Source organism: Natator depressus, chromosome 15 (assembly GCF_965152275.1).
Source record: "Natator depressus isolate rNatDep1 chromosome 15, rNatDep2.hap1, whole genome shotgun sequence".
Taxonomy (NCBI): Eukaryota; Metazoa; Chordata; order Testudines; family Cheloniidae; genus Natator; species Natator depressus.
This window is the reverse complement of record NC_134248.1, coordinates 25,547,715-25,563,022: the sequence shown is the minus strand read 5'-3', so window position 1 is coordinate 25,563,022 and position 15,308 is coordinate 25,547,715. Positions and strand designations below refer to the sequence as shown.

The 15,308-nt window shown below is 44.1% G+C and overlaps 1 protein-coding gene across 3 annotated transcripts in view; it reads left to right on the top strand.

The window, feature by feature from the left end:
• Positions 1 to 9,299: 9,299 nt before the first annotated feature.
• The window catches only part of IFT81 (intraflagellar transport 81), a 60,770-nt gene continuing 54,761 nt past the window's right edge, over positions 9,300 to 15,308 (top strand). Inside the window, exons 1-4 of one of the 3 annotated variants that reach the window (XM_074972606.1) lie at positions 9,300 to 9,411; positions 10,869 to 11,021; positions 11,866 to 11,969; positions 12,824 to 13,004. In XM_074972606.1, the coding sequence (XP_074828707.1) occupies positions 10,878 to 11,021; positions 11,866 to 11,969; positions 12,824 to 13,004 (429 nt within the window). In that variant the 5' untranslated portion in view covers positions 9,300 to 9,411; positions 10,869 to 10,877. The remainder of the gene's footprint in view (positions 9,412 to 10,868; positions 11,022 to 11,865; positions 11,970 to 12,823; positions 13,005 to 15,308) is intronic. The other 2 variants (XM_074972605.1, XM_074972607.1) reach the window with 2 other exon arrangements.

Genomic DNA, 15,308 nt, shown 5'->3' with positions numbered 1-15,308 from the left:
ATATTATGCTCTTTAAAGAAAGATCATTATTTATTGTTAATCAGTAGCAAGAAAATGGGTTAAAGTATGCCAACTGCTTTACCTATGGACAAATAAAATACAAAGAACCATATTAATCCCTGTTGCATCTTCATTAAAATCAAAGCAATTATGCAAGGGATGAATTTGGACTGTTTGTTGACTAAAATACAATGGTCCACAGCCACCCACACTATGTTGGACAAAGACAGTTTTCAGCGGAGGAATATTTCTGGAATTCCTTTTATTTGGACATTGCAAATATGCTTTAACATTTTGAATGTTCAGGATTTTTAAAAAGCAAAAACCTAAAGTGTCAAATGCATTAATACTCCTATGATGTCCTCCAAAATAGCCTGGCTATTCATATCAATGTCCTGGGATCCAAGATCTAATTTCCTGCTAAATTCTCAGCGATGATCCTTCTGTTGACAAATTCTTATCTTTCTGAACATCCACTGGAAATCTTGTTCACAGTGTTGTTGTAGCCATGTTGGTCCAAGGATGTTAGAGAGACAAGAAGTTGGTCCAATAGAAGATATCACCTCACCCAGTTTGTCACTGGAAATCTTGATTCTCACTGAACAAATGGGGATGTGCCAGACACTCATTGAAGGCTCATGAGCTGTAGAGTGGCTCTTGAGGGCTGGTGAATGCCCTCAAGTCCTACTGATTTCACTTGGCATCTCACAGGGTCAGACTTCATTAGTTTAAAATGTGGATTGGGGCCTGGTCCCACAGTCTGAAGTCAATAGAGTTTTTCAATAAACTTCTATGGAAGCAGGAGCAGAGTTGAAATCCAACAACAGCCTCTCATTTACCCTAGCCCAAGCTAGGAAGCCTTAAAGAATGCATTGGGCCTGAGAGAAAGGAGATGGGAGAGTGAGCTGTGTTATCCACCTGTTTCTCCTTCAGGCCTCCAGAGCACCTAGAATTGCCCAGTGCAGCTCACAGTCTGTGCTCAACAGCACCATCTCCAAATGCCACTACAGTTCATCTGTTCTGTTTTTTTATGATCCCACTGACAGAAGATTGCATGGGGTAGAGACATGAGAACAGGAAGGAGAAGAAGGATCTGCTATCTAACCAGGGTTTGTCACTGGCTTGTTCTATGGTCTTATTAATAGATTCCAAGGCCAGAAGGGATCATTGTGATCATCTAGTCTGACCTCCTGTATAACATAGGCCATAGAACTTCCCCCAAATAATTCCCAGAGTAGACCTTTTAGCAAAACATCCACTCTTGATATAAAAATTGTCAGTGATGAAGAATGCACCCTTGGAGAATCTTGGTCAACTCACTTTCCCTCTCAGTGCTTCCTGTTCCTCCTCTGTAAAATGGGGGTGATGATACATATGCACCTGCCAGGGATTCATCGTTAATGGTTATGAAATGGAGTACTTGTGGCACCTTAGAGACTAACCAGTTTATTTGAGCATGAGCTTTCGTGAGCTACAGCTCACTTCATCGGATGCATAGCATATTGTGGAAACTGCAGAAGACATTATATACACACAGAGACCATGAAACAAAACTTCTTCCCACCCCACTGTCCTGCTCCTAACAGCTTATCTAAAGTGATCATCAAGGGAGGGCCATTTCCAGCACAAATCCAGGCTTTCTCACCCTTCCCCCCGCCCCCGCCACAGACACACATACAAACTCACTCTCCTGCTGGTAATAGCCCATCCCTCTTTGAAACCTCTCTTTATAATGCGCATGATAATCAAGGTGGGTCATTTCCAGCACTAATCCAGGTTTTCTCACCACCGCCACCCCCCCCCACATACACACACACACCTCTCCAAAAACCACACACACAAACTCACTCTCCTGCTGGCAATAGCTCATCTTACAATGTGCACAGCAATAATCCAAGTTTAACCAGAACGTCTTGGGGGGGGGGGGGGGGGTTGTAGGAAAAAAAAAACAAAAAAAACAAGGGGAGATAGGCTACCTTGCATAATGACTTAGCCACTCCCAGTCTCTATTCAAGCCCAAATTAATAGTATCCAATTTGCAAATGAATTCCAATTCAGCAGTTTCTCGCTGGAGTCTGGATTTGAAGTTTTTTTGCTTTAAGATAGCGACCCTCATGTCTGTGATTGCGTGACCAGAGAGATTGAAGTGTTCTCCGACTGGTTTATGAATGTTATAATTCTTAACATCTGATTTGTGTCCATTTATTCTTTTACGTAGAGACTGTCCAGTTTGACCAATGTACATGGCAGAGGGGCATTGCTGGCACATGATGGCATATATCACATTGGTGGATGTGCAGGTGAACGAGCCTCTGATAGTGTGGCTGATGTTGTTAGGCCCTGTGATGGTGTTCCCTGAATAGATATGTGGGCACAGTTGGCAACGGGCTTTGTTGCAAGGATAGGTTCCTGGGTTAGTGGTTCTGTTGTGTGGTATGTGGTTGTTGGTGAGTATTTGCTTCAGGTTGGGGGGCTGTCTGTAGGCAAGGACTGGCCTTTCACCCAAGATTTGTGAGAGTGTTGGGTCATCCTTCAGGATAGGTTGTAGATCCTTAATAATGCGTTGGAGGGGTTTTAGTTGGGGGCTGAAGGTGACGGCTAGTGGCGTTCTGTTATTTTCTTTGTTAGGCCTGTCCTGTAGTAGGTGACTTCTGGGAACTCTTCTGGCTCTATCAATCTGTTTCTTCACTTCCGCAGGTGGGTATTGTAGTTGTAAGAATGCTTGATAGAGATCTTGTAGGTGTTTGTCTCTGTCTGAGGGGTTGGAGCAAATGCGGTTGTATCGCAGAGCTTGGCTGTAGACGATGGATCGTGTGGTGTGGTCAGGGTGAAAGCTGGAGGCATGTAGGTAGGAATAGCGGTCAGTAGGTTTCCGGTATAGGGTGGTGTTGATGTGACCATCGTTTATTAGCACTGTAGTGTCCAGGAAGTGGATCTCTTGTGTGGACTGGACCAGGCTGAGGTTGATGGTGGGATGGAAATTGTTGAAATCATGGTGGAATTCCTCAAGGGCTTCTTTTCCATGGGTCCAGATGATGAAGATGTCATCAATATAGCGCAAGTAAAGTAGGGGCGTTAGGGGACGAGAGCTGAGGAAGCGTTGTTCTAAATCAGCCATAAAAATGTTGGCATACTGTGGGGCCATGCGGGTACCCATAGCAGTGCCGCTGATCTGAAGGTATACATTGTCCCCAAATGTAAAATAGTTATGGGTAAGGACAAAGTCACAAAGTTCAGCCACCAGGTTAGCCGTGACATTATCGGGGATAGTGTTCTTGATGGCTTGTAGTCCATCTTTGTGTGGAATGTTGATGTAGAGGGCTTCTACATCCATAGTGGCCAGGATGGTGTTATCAGGAAGATCACCAATGGATTGTAGTTTCCTCAGGAAGTCAGTGGTGTCTCGAAGGTAGCTGGGAGTGCTGGTAGCGTAGGGCCTGAGGAGTGAGTCTACATACCCGGACAATCCTGCTGTCAGGGTGCCAATGCCTGAGATGATGGGGCGCCCAGGATTTCCAGGTTTATGGATCTTGGGTAGTAGATAGAATATCCCAGGTCGGGGTTCCAGGGGTGTGTCTGTGCGGATTTGATCTTGTGCTTTTTCAGGAAGTATCTTGAGCAAATGCTGTAGATGCTTTTGGTAACTCTCAGTGGGATCAGAGGGTAATGGCTTGTAGAAAGTGGTGTTGGAGAGCTGCCGAGCAGCCTCTTGTTCATATTCCGACCTATTCATGATGACAACAGCACCTCCTTTGTCAGCCTTTTTGATTATGATGTCAGAGTTGTTTCTGAGGCTGTGGATGGCATTGTGTTCTGCACGGCTGAGGTTATGGGGCAAGTGATGCTGCTTTTCCACAATTTCAGCCCGTGCACGTCGGCGGAAGCACTCTATGTAGAAGTCCAGTCTGCTGTTTCGACCTTCAGGAGGAGTCCACCTAGAATCCTTCTTTTTGTAATGTTGGTAGGCAGGCCTCTGTGGATCATTATGTTGTTCAGAGGTATTTTGGAAATATTCCTTGAGTCGGAGACGTCGAAAATAGGATTCTAGGTCACCACAAAACTGTATCATGTTCGAGGGGGTGGAGGGGCAGAAGGAGAGACCCCGAGATAGGACAGCTGCTTCTGCTGGGCTGAGAGTATAGTTGGATAGGTTAACAATATTGCTGGGTGGGTTGAGGGAACCATTGCTGTGGCCCCTTGTAGCCTGTAGTAGTTTAGAAAGTTTAGTGTCCTTTTTCTTTTGTAGAGAAGTAAAGTGTGCGTTGTAAATGGCTTGTCTAGTTTTGGTAAAATCCAGCCACGAGGAAGTTTGTGTGGAAGGTTGGTTTTTTATGAGAGTATCCATTTTTGAGAGCTCATTCTTAATCTTTCCCTGTTTGCTGTAGAGGATGTTGATCAGGTGATTCCGCAGTTTCTTTGAGAGCGTGTGGCAGAAGCTGTCAGCATAGTCTGTGTGGTATGTAGATTGTAATGGATTTTTTACCTTCAGTCCTTTTGGTACGATGTCCATCTGTTTGCATTTGGAAAGGAAGATGATGTCTGTCTGTATCTGTACAAGTTTTTTCATGCAGTTGATAGATTTCCACTCCATGCGGCTAAATGCAGTGCCTTGCATAATGACAGGTTTCAGAGTAACAGCCGTGTTAGTCTGTATTCACAAAAAGAAAAAAGAAAAGGAGTACTTGTGGCACCTTAGAGACTAACCAGTTTATTTGAGCATGAACTTTCGTGAGCTACAGCTCACTTCATCGGACATTGGTCAAACTGGACAGTCTCTACGTAAAAGAATAAATGGACACAAATCAGATGTTAAGAATTATAACATTCATAAACCAGTCGGAGAACACTTCAATCTCTCTGGTCACGCAATCACAGACATGAGGGTCGCTATCTTAAAGCAAAAAAACTTCAAATCCAGACTCCAGCGAGAAACTGCTGAATTGGAATTCATTTGCAAATTGGATACTATTAATTTGGGCTTGAATAGAGACTGGGAGTGGCTAAGTCATTATGCAAGGTAGCCTATCTCCCCTTGTTTTTTTTGTTTTTTTTTTCCTACAACCCCCCCCCCCCCCCAAGACGTTCTGGTTAAACTTGGATTATTGCTGTGCACATTGTAAGATGAGCTATTGCCAGCAGGAGAGTGAGTTTGTGTGTGTGGTTTTTGGAGAGGTGTGTGTGTGTATGTGGGGGGGGGTGGCGGTGGTGAGAAAACCTGGATTAGTGCTGGAAATGACCCACCTTGATTATCATGCGCATTATAAAGAGAGGTTTCAAAGAGGGATGGGCTATTACCAGCAGGAGAGTGAGTTTGTATGTGTGTCTGTGGCGGGGGCGGGGGGAAGGGTGAGAAAGCCTGGATTTGTGCTGGAAATGGCCCTCCCTTGATGATCACTTTAGATAAGCTGTTAGGAGCAGGACAGTGGGGTGGGAAGAAGTTTTGTTTCATGGTCTCTGTGTGTATATAATGTCTTCTGCAGTTTCCACAATATGCTATGCATCCGATGAAGTGAGCTGTAGCTCACGAAAGCTCATGCTCAAATAAACTGGTTAGTCTCTAAGGTGCCACAAGTACTCCTTTTCTTTTTTCTTTTTGCGAATACAGACTAACACGGCTGTTACTCTGAAAGCGGTTATGAAATGGGTTGCTTGATATCAGTCCAGTTCCCAGGGGACAGGTATCCACATCAGGGGGCCCACAAAATACACTAGCTGGCTCCATTTTTAGTATTCTCAGCAGAGGCCAAAGATTGTAGGGATCATAAAGACTCTTCTTTGCATATGTACAATGTGCCTCGGGTGGCACATGACCAGGATTAATCACTGAAGACTGATCTCTCTCTGTTCCCTGCAGGTACAGTTAGACAGGCACAGGAGAGGAACAGTAGAGGTAGGATACTTAAGCTGTTTCTGCCTGGGCTGTTTATGGCTCTCAACCCAGCCCCCTCTCATCAACACCAAATTCACAGGACATTTTTAGAAATAAATTAAGAAGTTCCAGAGCCAGCAGAGGCTGATGACTGTGCTTTGCAGGGTGACACCCTCGTTCTCCAAGAGAGGGCAGTGCTACCTCAACACAGGCCAAAATATCACCACAGGACAGTGTCCCAGCCAGGGATTCACTGTACAATAGTCCAAATCCACTGAAGCAACTTTGCATTGCTCTGATCTACCTACAAAGGCTAGTAGGACACACCTGAGTATACCCCAGAGGTTTGAAAACATTGGGCTAAATGCAAAGATGAGTCTAAAGGAGACTATGCTGGTGAAGCTTACACCTTGTTCTGGCTTCATTAAGGGCCTGATTCTTTGTTGCCTTGAACCTTGCATAGTCATTTGTACCAGTGTAAAGTGGGTGCGATACACTACCAAATTAGAATGTTAGTGCTGTATGCCCACTCTGCACTGGTGTGAATGACCATGTAAGGTGCAGGGCAGTGGTCAAACAGGCCCTCAGTATGTGATTACACCAGATCAGACTCATAAGTAAGGCTCAGAGGGCCAATTTCCCTCTCTCCCTGTTGCTGTGTGAAAGACCCACATCAGAACCAAAGACACAAGTACACAAAATAAACAAACTCATTAAGATAGACAGAGGCATTGTTTCCTCTAATCTTTTTCAGTTTATAGTCACCTCAGGTTACATGTGACAGCAGCGGGCACAAGAAATCCTCAAAGTGTGATTTTAAGTTGGCAGAGTTTCTTGAAAATTGATTTACAATTCCCTACCACACAGGGGCAAATTAGCACCTGGGGTAAGCAGGTACTTGTTCATAAAATCATAGAATCACAGTGGACATTGCCTGTGCCAGCACTGATTTTGTCCTGGGGTGCTGTGGTTTATAGTATACTATGCTGAGAAAATTAGCAGCATATCAACAAACTTTGAAAAGTGTGATACAAAATAATAGCACAAAATAACACAGATTGGGATGGATCAAAGCAAGACCTGTGATACATCTAGGTACTTGAAAAGCCATACTGTAGAAAGGGATTTTAATATAACCCAGTCAGATTTAAGTGCCCATTCCCTGATTTATAACAAAAAGGAAAAATAACAGGACTTGGATTCCAACTGGGACAAAGACTTGCTCTTCAGTGTCTTCTTTTCTTCCTAAGCACACTCACATTAACTTCTTCCATCCAGTTGGGATCTGACCTTAGCAGCCAGCCCAGATACATTCATTTCCTTGCCCATGGATGCTCCCATATAAGGTGATCTCTCTTTTGCCGTTGAGCATGTTTTCTATTTGCTCAGGTTCCTTTCCACTCTGATTTGCTGGCTTTCATGGTTGAGCTCCCCTCACAGATTCACAAGGCAGTCATACATGCAGTAGTGTCTGTAAGGGAGAGTAGGGCTGTGACACTTTATATGGCACTCAAACCAACTCCTTCTTTACCTGAATACTCTTCATCCTCTTGATAAAAATGAATGGGGCTGATTCTGTGCTGGGCCTCCTGACAGACACAGCCCAAGGGGTGATGGCAAACCTGGCTTTAAGCCACCTTTGTGTTGCCTTGATTTTGGGCCACTGTGGAGGGCTGAAATAGTCTGTGGTGTTAGGTAAAAGAACCTCAGCAGCAGCCTCCTTGTGGCTGTACCACATCCCAGAATCCTCATAGCTCTGAATGCAACAGGCACATCCCCTCATTGGGACTGGCAAAGGGGGACTTATGTCGCCTCTATCCTGCTCCAGCATGGCGAATTCTCCCCTGGTCCTTTGTGGCCCCTATATACCCCCAGAACAGCTCGTAGGGGCCAGAATTGGCACCAATAGCTCCATAGGAAGACACTCTCCCCCTGTGTAGTACAAATACTCTAAACACTCAGTTGAGGAAAAGAGAGCTCAAAAAAAATTAGGAAAATGTGAAAGGAAAGTGAATCTCTTCCAGTAACTTGTAAATAAACAGGATTACTAAACTCAGTATAAAGACTACCAGTAGCAAAGGAACATGATCTAGTTTTTAAAAGGGCAAAACAAAAGGAAGTATTTTTTCACACAACGCACAGTCAGGCTGTGGAACTCTTTGCCAGAGGATGTTGTGAAGGCCAAGACTATAACAGCATTCAAAAAAGAACTAGATAAGTTCATGGAGGATAGGTCCATCAATAGCTATTAGCCAGGGATGGTGTCCCTAGCCTCTGTTTGCCAGAAGCTGGGAATGGGTGAGAGGGGATGGATCACTTGATGATTACCTGTTCTGTTCATTCCCTCTGAAGCATCTGGCATTGGCCACTATCAGAAGACAGGATACTGGGCTAGATGGACCATTGGTCTGACCCAATCTGGCTATTCTTATGAAGTCTATGCACTAATCTTTTCAAAATTGAGATATTATACAGGTATAAATCAAGAGTATCTCCTTTTCTGTTAATAGAGTCACACTAGAATGAGATGAGAATTAAGCTCTCCATCTTGGAAACAGAAAACACAGCTCACATACAGCATATCAGAAAATAAAATAAGAAATACAAAGTTAAATTCTTTACATTTGCAAATCAATTCACACACCCTGATTTTGAAAAAGAATAAACACTAGAAGGGGATGATTAACAGATTGCAAGCTATTTATTTTTTAATACAACTGGAATCATTTTGGAATTCCAGAGATGATAAAATTGCAAAGAGTGGTATATGCACCCACCTGCCTGAAATGGGTTACACGGTTATCTTCTCCAACGAGATTCATATCTATTTGTTAGCAATTATGGATAGTCAGATACTTGGGTAATCAGGTCCAAATTAAAAAGAAAACCAAAACAAACGTTCTCATTTCCTCATTTTACTCCTTCGTCAAACGAGAGAATTACTTGGGCCTAGAGGCTTAATTCAATAATTCTCCTAAAGCAATTTGTTACCTCCTGATGAAAAGGGCTCAATGGGAGACCGAGTTACTAATAAGCCCCAACAGAAATGAGCACTGACTCGTGTAAGGAAAGGTGCTGGAAGCAACCCTAGAGCTCCCCTGGATGAAGCCCACTTCTGGCCAGGTCAGAGGCAGCCCAGCTGGTGATACACACTGCAAAGTGGGCAGCTCACGCCCATGTGCCAGGTGGAGTCACAGCTAAGGGAGCGCCCAGGCAGGGTTGCCAATGGGGGGGCCCACTCCGGCTCCACCTTTACACCGGCTGCCACATAGGCTGCAATTCGCGCCTCCCCCTGCCCCTGCGGGGGAAGCAGAGAGCACTGCCTCAAGCTGCGCATGCGCCTCACCCCCCTCCTCCCCAGCTTGGAGGGCAATGGCCCGTTCCTGTGCGCCGGCCGTCATATACGCCACGTGACCGGAAGTAAGGGTTCCACTCTGCCCTAGCAACCGTTACCAAGGGCTTGGTAACTAGGAGAAAAACTCTTGGGGAGAAGGAGAAGGAGGAGGGGGGAACGACAACGGGTAGCTGGGGCAGGAGGTCAGGTAACGGGGGCCGGGGTGAGGGGTGGGGCCTTGCGGGGAGCAGCGCCGAAGTCCCTAGCGGCCGGCCCCGGGGGCTTTGGGATAGATGCAGCGGTCCCAGCCGTCCCGGTTGTAGGGAGTAACACGGGGAGGCCCGGGCAGCCATGGGGGTGTGTCCTGCTCTGGAGAAGGATCCAGGGGCCCCCTGGCATTCCGGAGGTCGGTCTCTGTTGCAAGGAAGAATACAGGGGCTCCCGGCAGCCAGTGGGATCAAGGTCCCTCTGTGAGAATTGATATGGGGTCCCCCAGGTCCCCAAAGGAATCGGTCCCTGCTGAGGGTCCCCATCAGTCTCACTGTACAGAGTGATGAGACACCCCCCCCGGCACTCAGAGGGGAGGGTCCTTGCTTTGGGGAGGATCTGGGGTTCCTCTGTCACCCATAGGGATCCGTCCCTGCTTTGGGGAGGATATGGGGTCCTCTGGAATGCATCGGGCTTGTTCCTTGCTGTGCGGGGAGGATCTGGGATTCCCTTGGCACCCGTAGGGGTCAGTCCCTGCTGTGGGGGAGGCTATGGGGTCCCCCTGATACCTATAGAGGTCTCTGCTACAGGGAGTGATACCCTATGCAGTAATTGCAGCCAGGCTGAGATGACCCACAAGGGCTCCTTGAGCCCATGAACTACTGTTTGCTAGTAAATACAAATGTTTCAATCTACATTTCTTTCTGTGGTCTAAACTAAAAAGTTAGGTCAACCCAGCGAGGTCGTTCAGGAGTGTGAAAAATCCACACTGCTGAATGACTAGTTAAATCAACATAACCCCCCACGTAGACAGCTGTAGGTCGATTGAAAAATTCTACCATCGACAGTTACCCCCTCTCGGTGAGGTGGATTAGCTATCCCCATGGGAGAACTCCTCCTCCTGGTATAGGTAATGTCTACACCAGTGTTTCCCAAACTTTTTTGGCCACGGAACACTTTTTAGCCTGTTACGGAACACTTATAATATTATTTTGTAGTCGTTTGGTTTTCAAATAAAAAATTGCATGATTTATGCTCAAATTTATTTTATAAAACAAAGCAAAAATACAAATTTAAAATAACTTGAACTAACAATTTCTAACTGGAAAGCATGTATAAAGTAGTACAAAAATCAAGTGCAAGAGTCAAAATTAAATTCTAGATTCTTTTGTGGAACACCTATTCACATCGTGTGGAACACCAGTGTTCCGCGGAACACAGTTTGGAAAACGCTGGTCTACACTGAAGTGCTACAGTTTCAAATGTAGACAGGCCCTCATGATAAAAGGCAATGCACTAGGCAGGGTTTGCAGGCTTCCTGTCTTGCAGCATCCCTCTCTCCCCCCAGCTCTATGCATCCGTCACAAGAGTTTTATGGCATACAGAGGTTCACAGATTTCATTACATCTGTTCTACTGAGTGGATTTTTCCCCCTCCCACTCTCTCTTTTGTTTTCAGGACCCAATTATGAGTGATCAAATCAAATCAATTGTTGAGAAGCTCAATAAGGAGCCTTTTAAGAAGAACTATAATTTAATCACATTTGACTCACTGGAGTCAATGCAGCTATTGCAGGTTCTCAATGATGTTCTGGGGGAGATTGACCCAAAGGTAAGGATGGAGTTTAAACATGGGCATTAGAAGGCTTGCTCTCAAGAGTGGTGGAAGCAGAAATCATGCAGAAAATCTCCATTTGCAGCTAATTTTGTATATTTTATGGCATATGTTTGCTTTACATATGTAGATTGTGCTAGTCTTGGAGAGTTAAATGTGCACATCCAGAAGAGAATCCTTTCTATCTAGTTATTTTTTGGCAAACTAGAAAATGCTGGAGACCAACCATCTTAAATTTCTGATTAGGAATCAGAATGTGAATCTTGATCTTATTCTTACATTTCTTTCATCTAAAGGACAAAATTCTGGCTGGCCCTTGGTCACATGTACAGGGTGGGAAGTGATCAGAAAGTGAACTCTGGGATGCAACTTTTACCCTTGTGCCCCACAAAGCAAAGGAGCTGACAGTCCACAATCCATCCTCGGGTTCTCTGAGTGCTGACCTATGGAGGGGAATAGGTTTTTAGATCAGAAGGTGTGGGCCATATATCTGAGTAATGATCTTGCCCACAATGTAATCGTGGCCGCTATGCACCCTGTCTTGTCAGGATTACTGTTACTCTTGGCAGAAGTAATCTGTATGACTGGCAGACTGTGGGCCCATGGCCAGCCAGAATACGGGTCTGAAATAAAGTTGCCTAAGCACACACATGGGGAAAGAGTCCAAAGGGAATCAGAATTTGGCTCTTAGAGTGGTGTTCTGTATGTGACACCTCACTTATGTCAGTCACATGTTATAATATATCATATAATGGGTGGATCAAGTCCCTTCCTTTAGATCTGCGAGGCTAACAATTTGACCTATGCATGGTAATACAGTATTTGTTTTTTTGCTTTTCAGCATGTTGTTGACATTAGAGAGGAGATGCCAGAGCAAACAGCTAAACGAATGTTGAGCCTTCTTGGTATCCTTAAATACAAACCTCCAGGAAGTATTACTGACCTGTAAGTATCAGCTTGTTTATAGATAATGGCAAAATAAGTCTGTTTTCATTGCAGACCAATATTGAAATGATCTACTGTATGTAAAAATATTGTTTGTCTTCAGATTTTATAATTTGTTACCCGTAAGTCTGTCTTATTAATTGTTCTGCCATTGCCAATATCCTTTTCCTCGTTCAAAGAGAAAATGATACATTTGTACCAACTTCTTTCACTTTCAGACTCATTCATCAATATATCTCTATTTATAAGTTATTGTTTTGTTCTACTGTTTAAATAGTATATAGAAACTGATTGTTCCACTTAATATGCAGATGTTCTGAAAATATTTCTTCCATTAACCCTTAGGAGATGTATAGTGTATGGCACACTTAGCTTGTGGTAGTAAAAAATTCAAGGGTTTGGGAGTTGCGTCTCAATCCTGTCCTTGTTGGTTTGCTCCACTGTTGTGCTACCATCGCTTTTGTATCTTGTGATATTCAATAGGTTAGCCAGTAGAGGGTGCTGTATGACTAGTAGGGTCATCACCGTCCGTTAGAGACCAGGCACATTGGTCTGTACTGCACTCATCCTGTACCACTGTGTAGGCTGGTAATCCAGGCCATTTTGAGATCTTCTAGTTTTCTGGAGGATACCTCAGAAACACAAGATCCATTGCTGCAGTCTTTGTTCACTGACTTCTGTGGGAATTCTGCCTGCATAAGGGCGGCAGAATCAGGCCCGTGGTCAGCAAACTGGCAGCAACATTAGAGAAAAGCATTAGCAGGTGGGGGAGGGAATCATAAAAATTGCTAATAGTGTTTGTTCCAAAGCAGTGTTCTTTATTTGGAGACTTACTGTTTTTTATTATTATTTAGGAGTACATTCCGCCAGGGTTTAGTTATTGGAAGCAAACCTGTGATTCATCCCGTCTTACACTGGCTCCTTCAACGGACTAATGAACTCAAGAAAAGAGCCTATCTGGCACGTTTCTTAATTAAACTTGAAGTGCCAGCTGAGTTTCTTCAGGATGATACTATGGCTGACACCAACAAACAGGTAGTGTTTTAGATGAATTTGCTACCCAGCTATTATTTTAAATTAATAAAATAGGTAAAAGGAAGGGCAAAGGGATGGTTTAGGGGATTATTGCTTGGGCAGACTAAGAAAAAATGTGTTTTTAAAAGTGTGTTAGCTACACCTTTTAAGTAAGTGGTGTTCAAAACCATGTTAACACCTAATGTAGACAGGGTTTAACGCTTTTAAAAAACCACCACCAAGTTTTTAATATCTGAGCTAACATACATTTTTCCTATTCTAGACAAGGCCATGGAGTTTTTCACTGTAGGTAACTCATTGTAATCTCTCCCCAGACATTAGTGACTGCATGCCATCGTCTTCTGATTGCTTTTTGATTACTCAAGTAAAATCCATTGGTGGTCTATTCAATTTCTAGCAGACAGATATCTATGTTCTTTGGATAAACAAAGGACTTCCGTTGCCAACGCTGACATTCCAGCATTTTTTTGTGAACCTTAAATGTGGATCTTAAGTAATTAAACTGGGTGGGTCTGAAATTTAAAGCCAATGAAATGTAATTAAGATGTGTGTTCAGATTTAAATTATCTGAGCTACATGGTTAGTTAATTTCTATGCAGTATTTTTAGTGCATTTCATTAAAAGAAAAGGAGTACTTGTGGCACCTTAGAGACTAACCAATTTATTTGAGCATGAGCTTTCGTGAGCTACAGCTCACTTCATCGGATGCATATTGTGGAAAGTGTAGAAGATCTTATTATATACACACAAAGCATGAAAAAATACCTCCTCCCACCCCACTCTCCTGCTGGTAATAGCTTATCTAAAGTGATCACTCTCCTTACAATGTGTATGATAATCAAGTTGGGCCATTTCCAGCACAAATCCAGGTTTTCATTAGTTATTCATGAAATCAATATTATGGAATGTTTGTAACAAGTAGCACTAAATACTTGTTATGCATCACGAAAGCTGTATAGCTGTATGGAGGTTTGGACACCCCCCCCCCTCTTTTTTTTTGTAACCATCGTCAATCTCTGATTTTATAACTTTAAAATAACTGAACAGAAGCAGCAGTTAGAAAAAGGAATGTAGACTGTATGTTTGTTCAGTATGTGGCAGTCCTAATTTGTATAAATATCCAACTCTCTTGTTCCCATTACGTAAATTGTGTTCCTTTTTGGGATTAGAATAATATAACTATATTATTAAACTAATGCTGTACAGCAGTGGTTCCCAAACTTGTTCCACCGTTTGTGCAGGGAAAGCCCCTGGCAGGCTGGGCTGGTTTGTTTACCTGCCGCGTCCGTAGGTTTGGTTGATCGCGGCTCCCAGTGGCCACAGTTTGCTGCTCCAGGCCAATGGGAGCTGCTGGAAGCGGCGGTGCGCCGCTTCTTTTGCCGCCGCTTCCAGCAGCTCCCATTGGCCTGGAGCAGCGAACCGCGGCCGCTGGGAGCCGCGGTCGGCCGAATGTGCGGACGTGGCAGGTAAACGAACCGGCCCGGCCCGCCAGGGGCTTTCCCTGCACAAGCGGTGGAACAAGTTTGGGAACCACTGCTGTACTGACTAGTTCAAAATAGAAGCTGGAATAATATACCAGCTTTTATGCAATTTGACATTACCATGTGAGAGTATTTAAATGCTGATGAAGTTAATCAAGTTTCACTGACTGTATCTGGCTACGCAAATGTACAACGTATTTTAGGGATAGACATCAACAATTCACATATGACTTCTTGGAAGTAGCATAGCTAATGCAGGTTTCTTTGGTATATGGTACTTTGCTTACTTGTATTTTTCCGATTACTTAAGCAGGTGACTTGAAGAAATTACCAGTTTCCAGGCCATGCTGTCATCTGGGAATCAAATTGGCTGTAGTTTATATTAAATAACCAAGAAAACATAGACCTAAATCTCTGTGGCCAATCTTTGATGAACTTTCCCCCATGGCATTGATAGTCATGCCATCACTGAACCTATAAGCTTTCTTGGGTTGCTTGTGTGTGTCTCCTGTTGCATGTGCTGTGTGTACTCCTTCTCCAGCTGCCACTGATAGTTCCATCCAGTCAAACTGGCCAACCATGCTCTTGTTCATACTGGGCCTTCACTCAAGTGTATCTCCCATTCATGAAATACTGAGTCTTTCCCATGTGGATACTATTGGCTTTAAGCCTCCCAACCCATGAGCTACTGGGAGGTGGATCATCTGAGTGCAGCCTCTTCCCTGGATTGTGGAAAGAGGACCATGTCAAGCCACAAAAGAAAGCCAAAGAAAATACCAGCTATGCGCATTTCTCCATGAGTATGTAACTATACAGTGTCTCT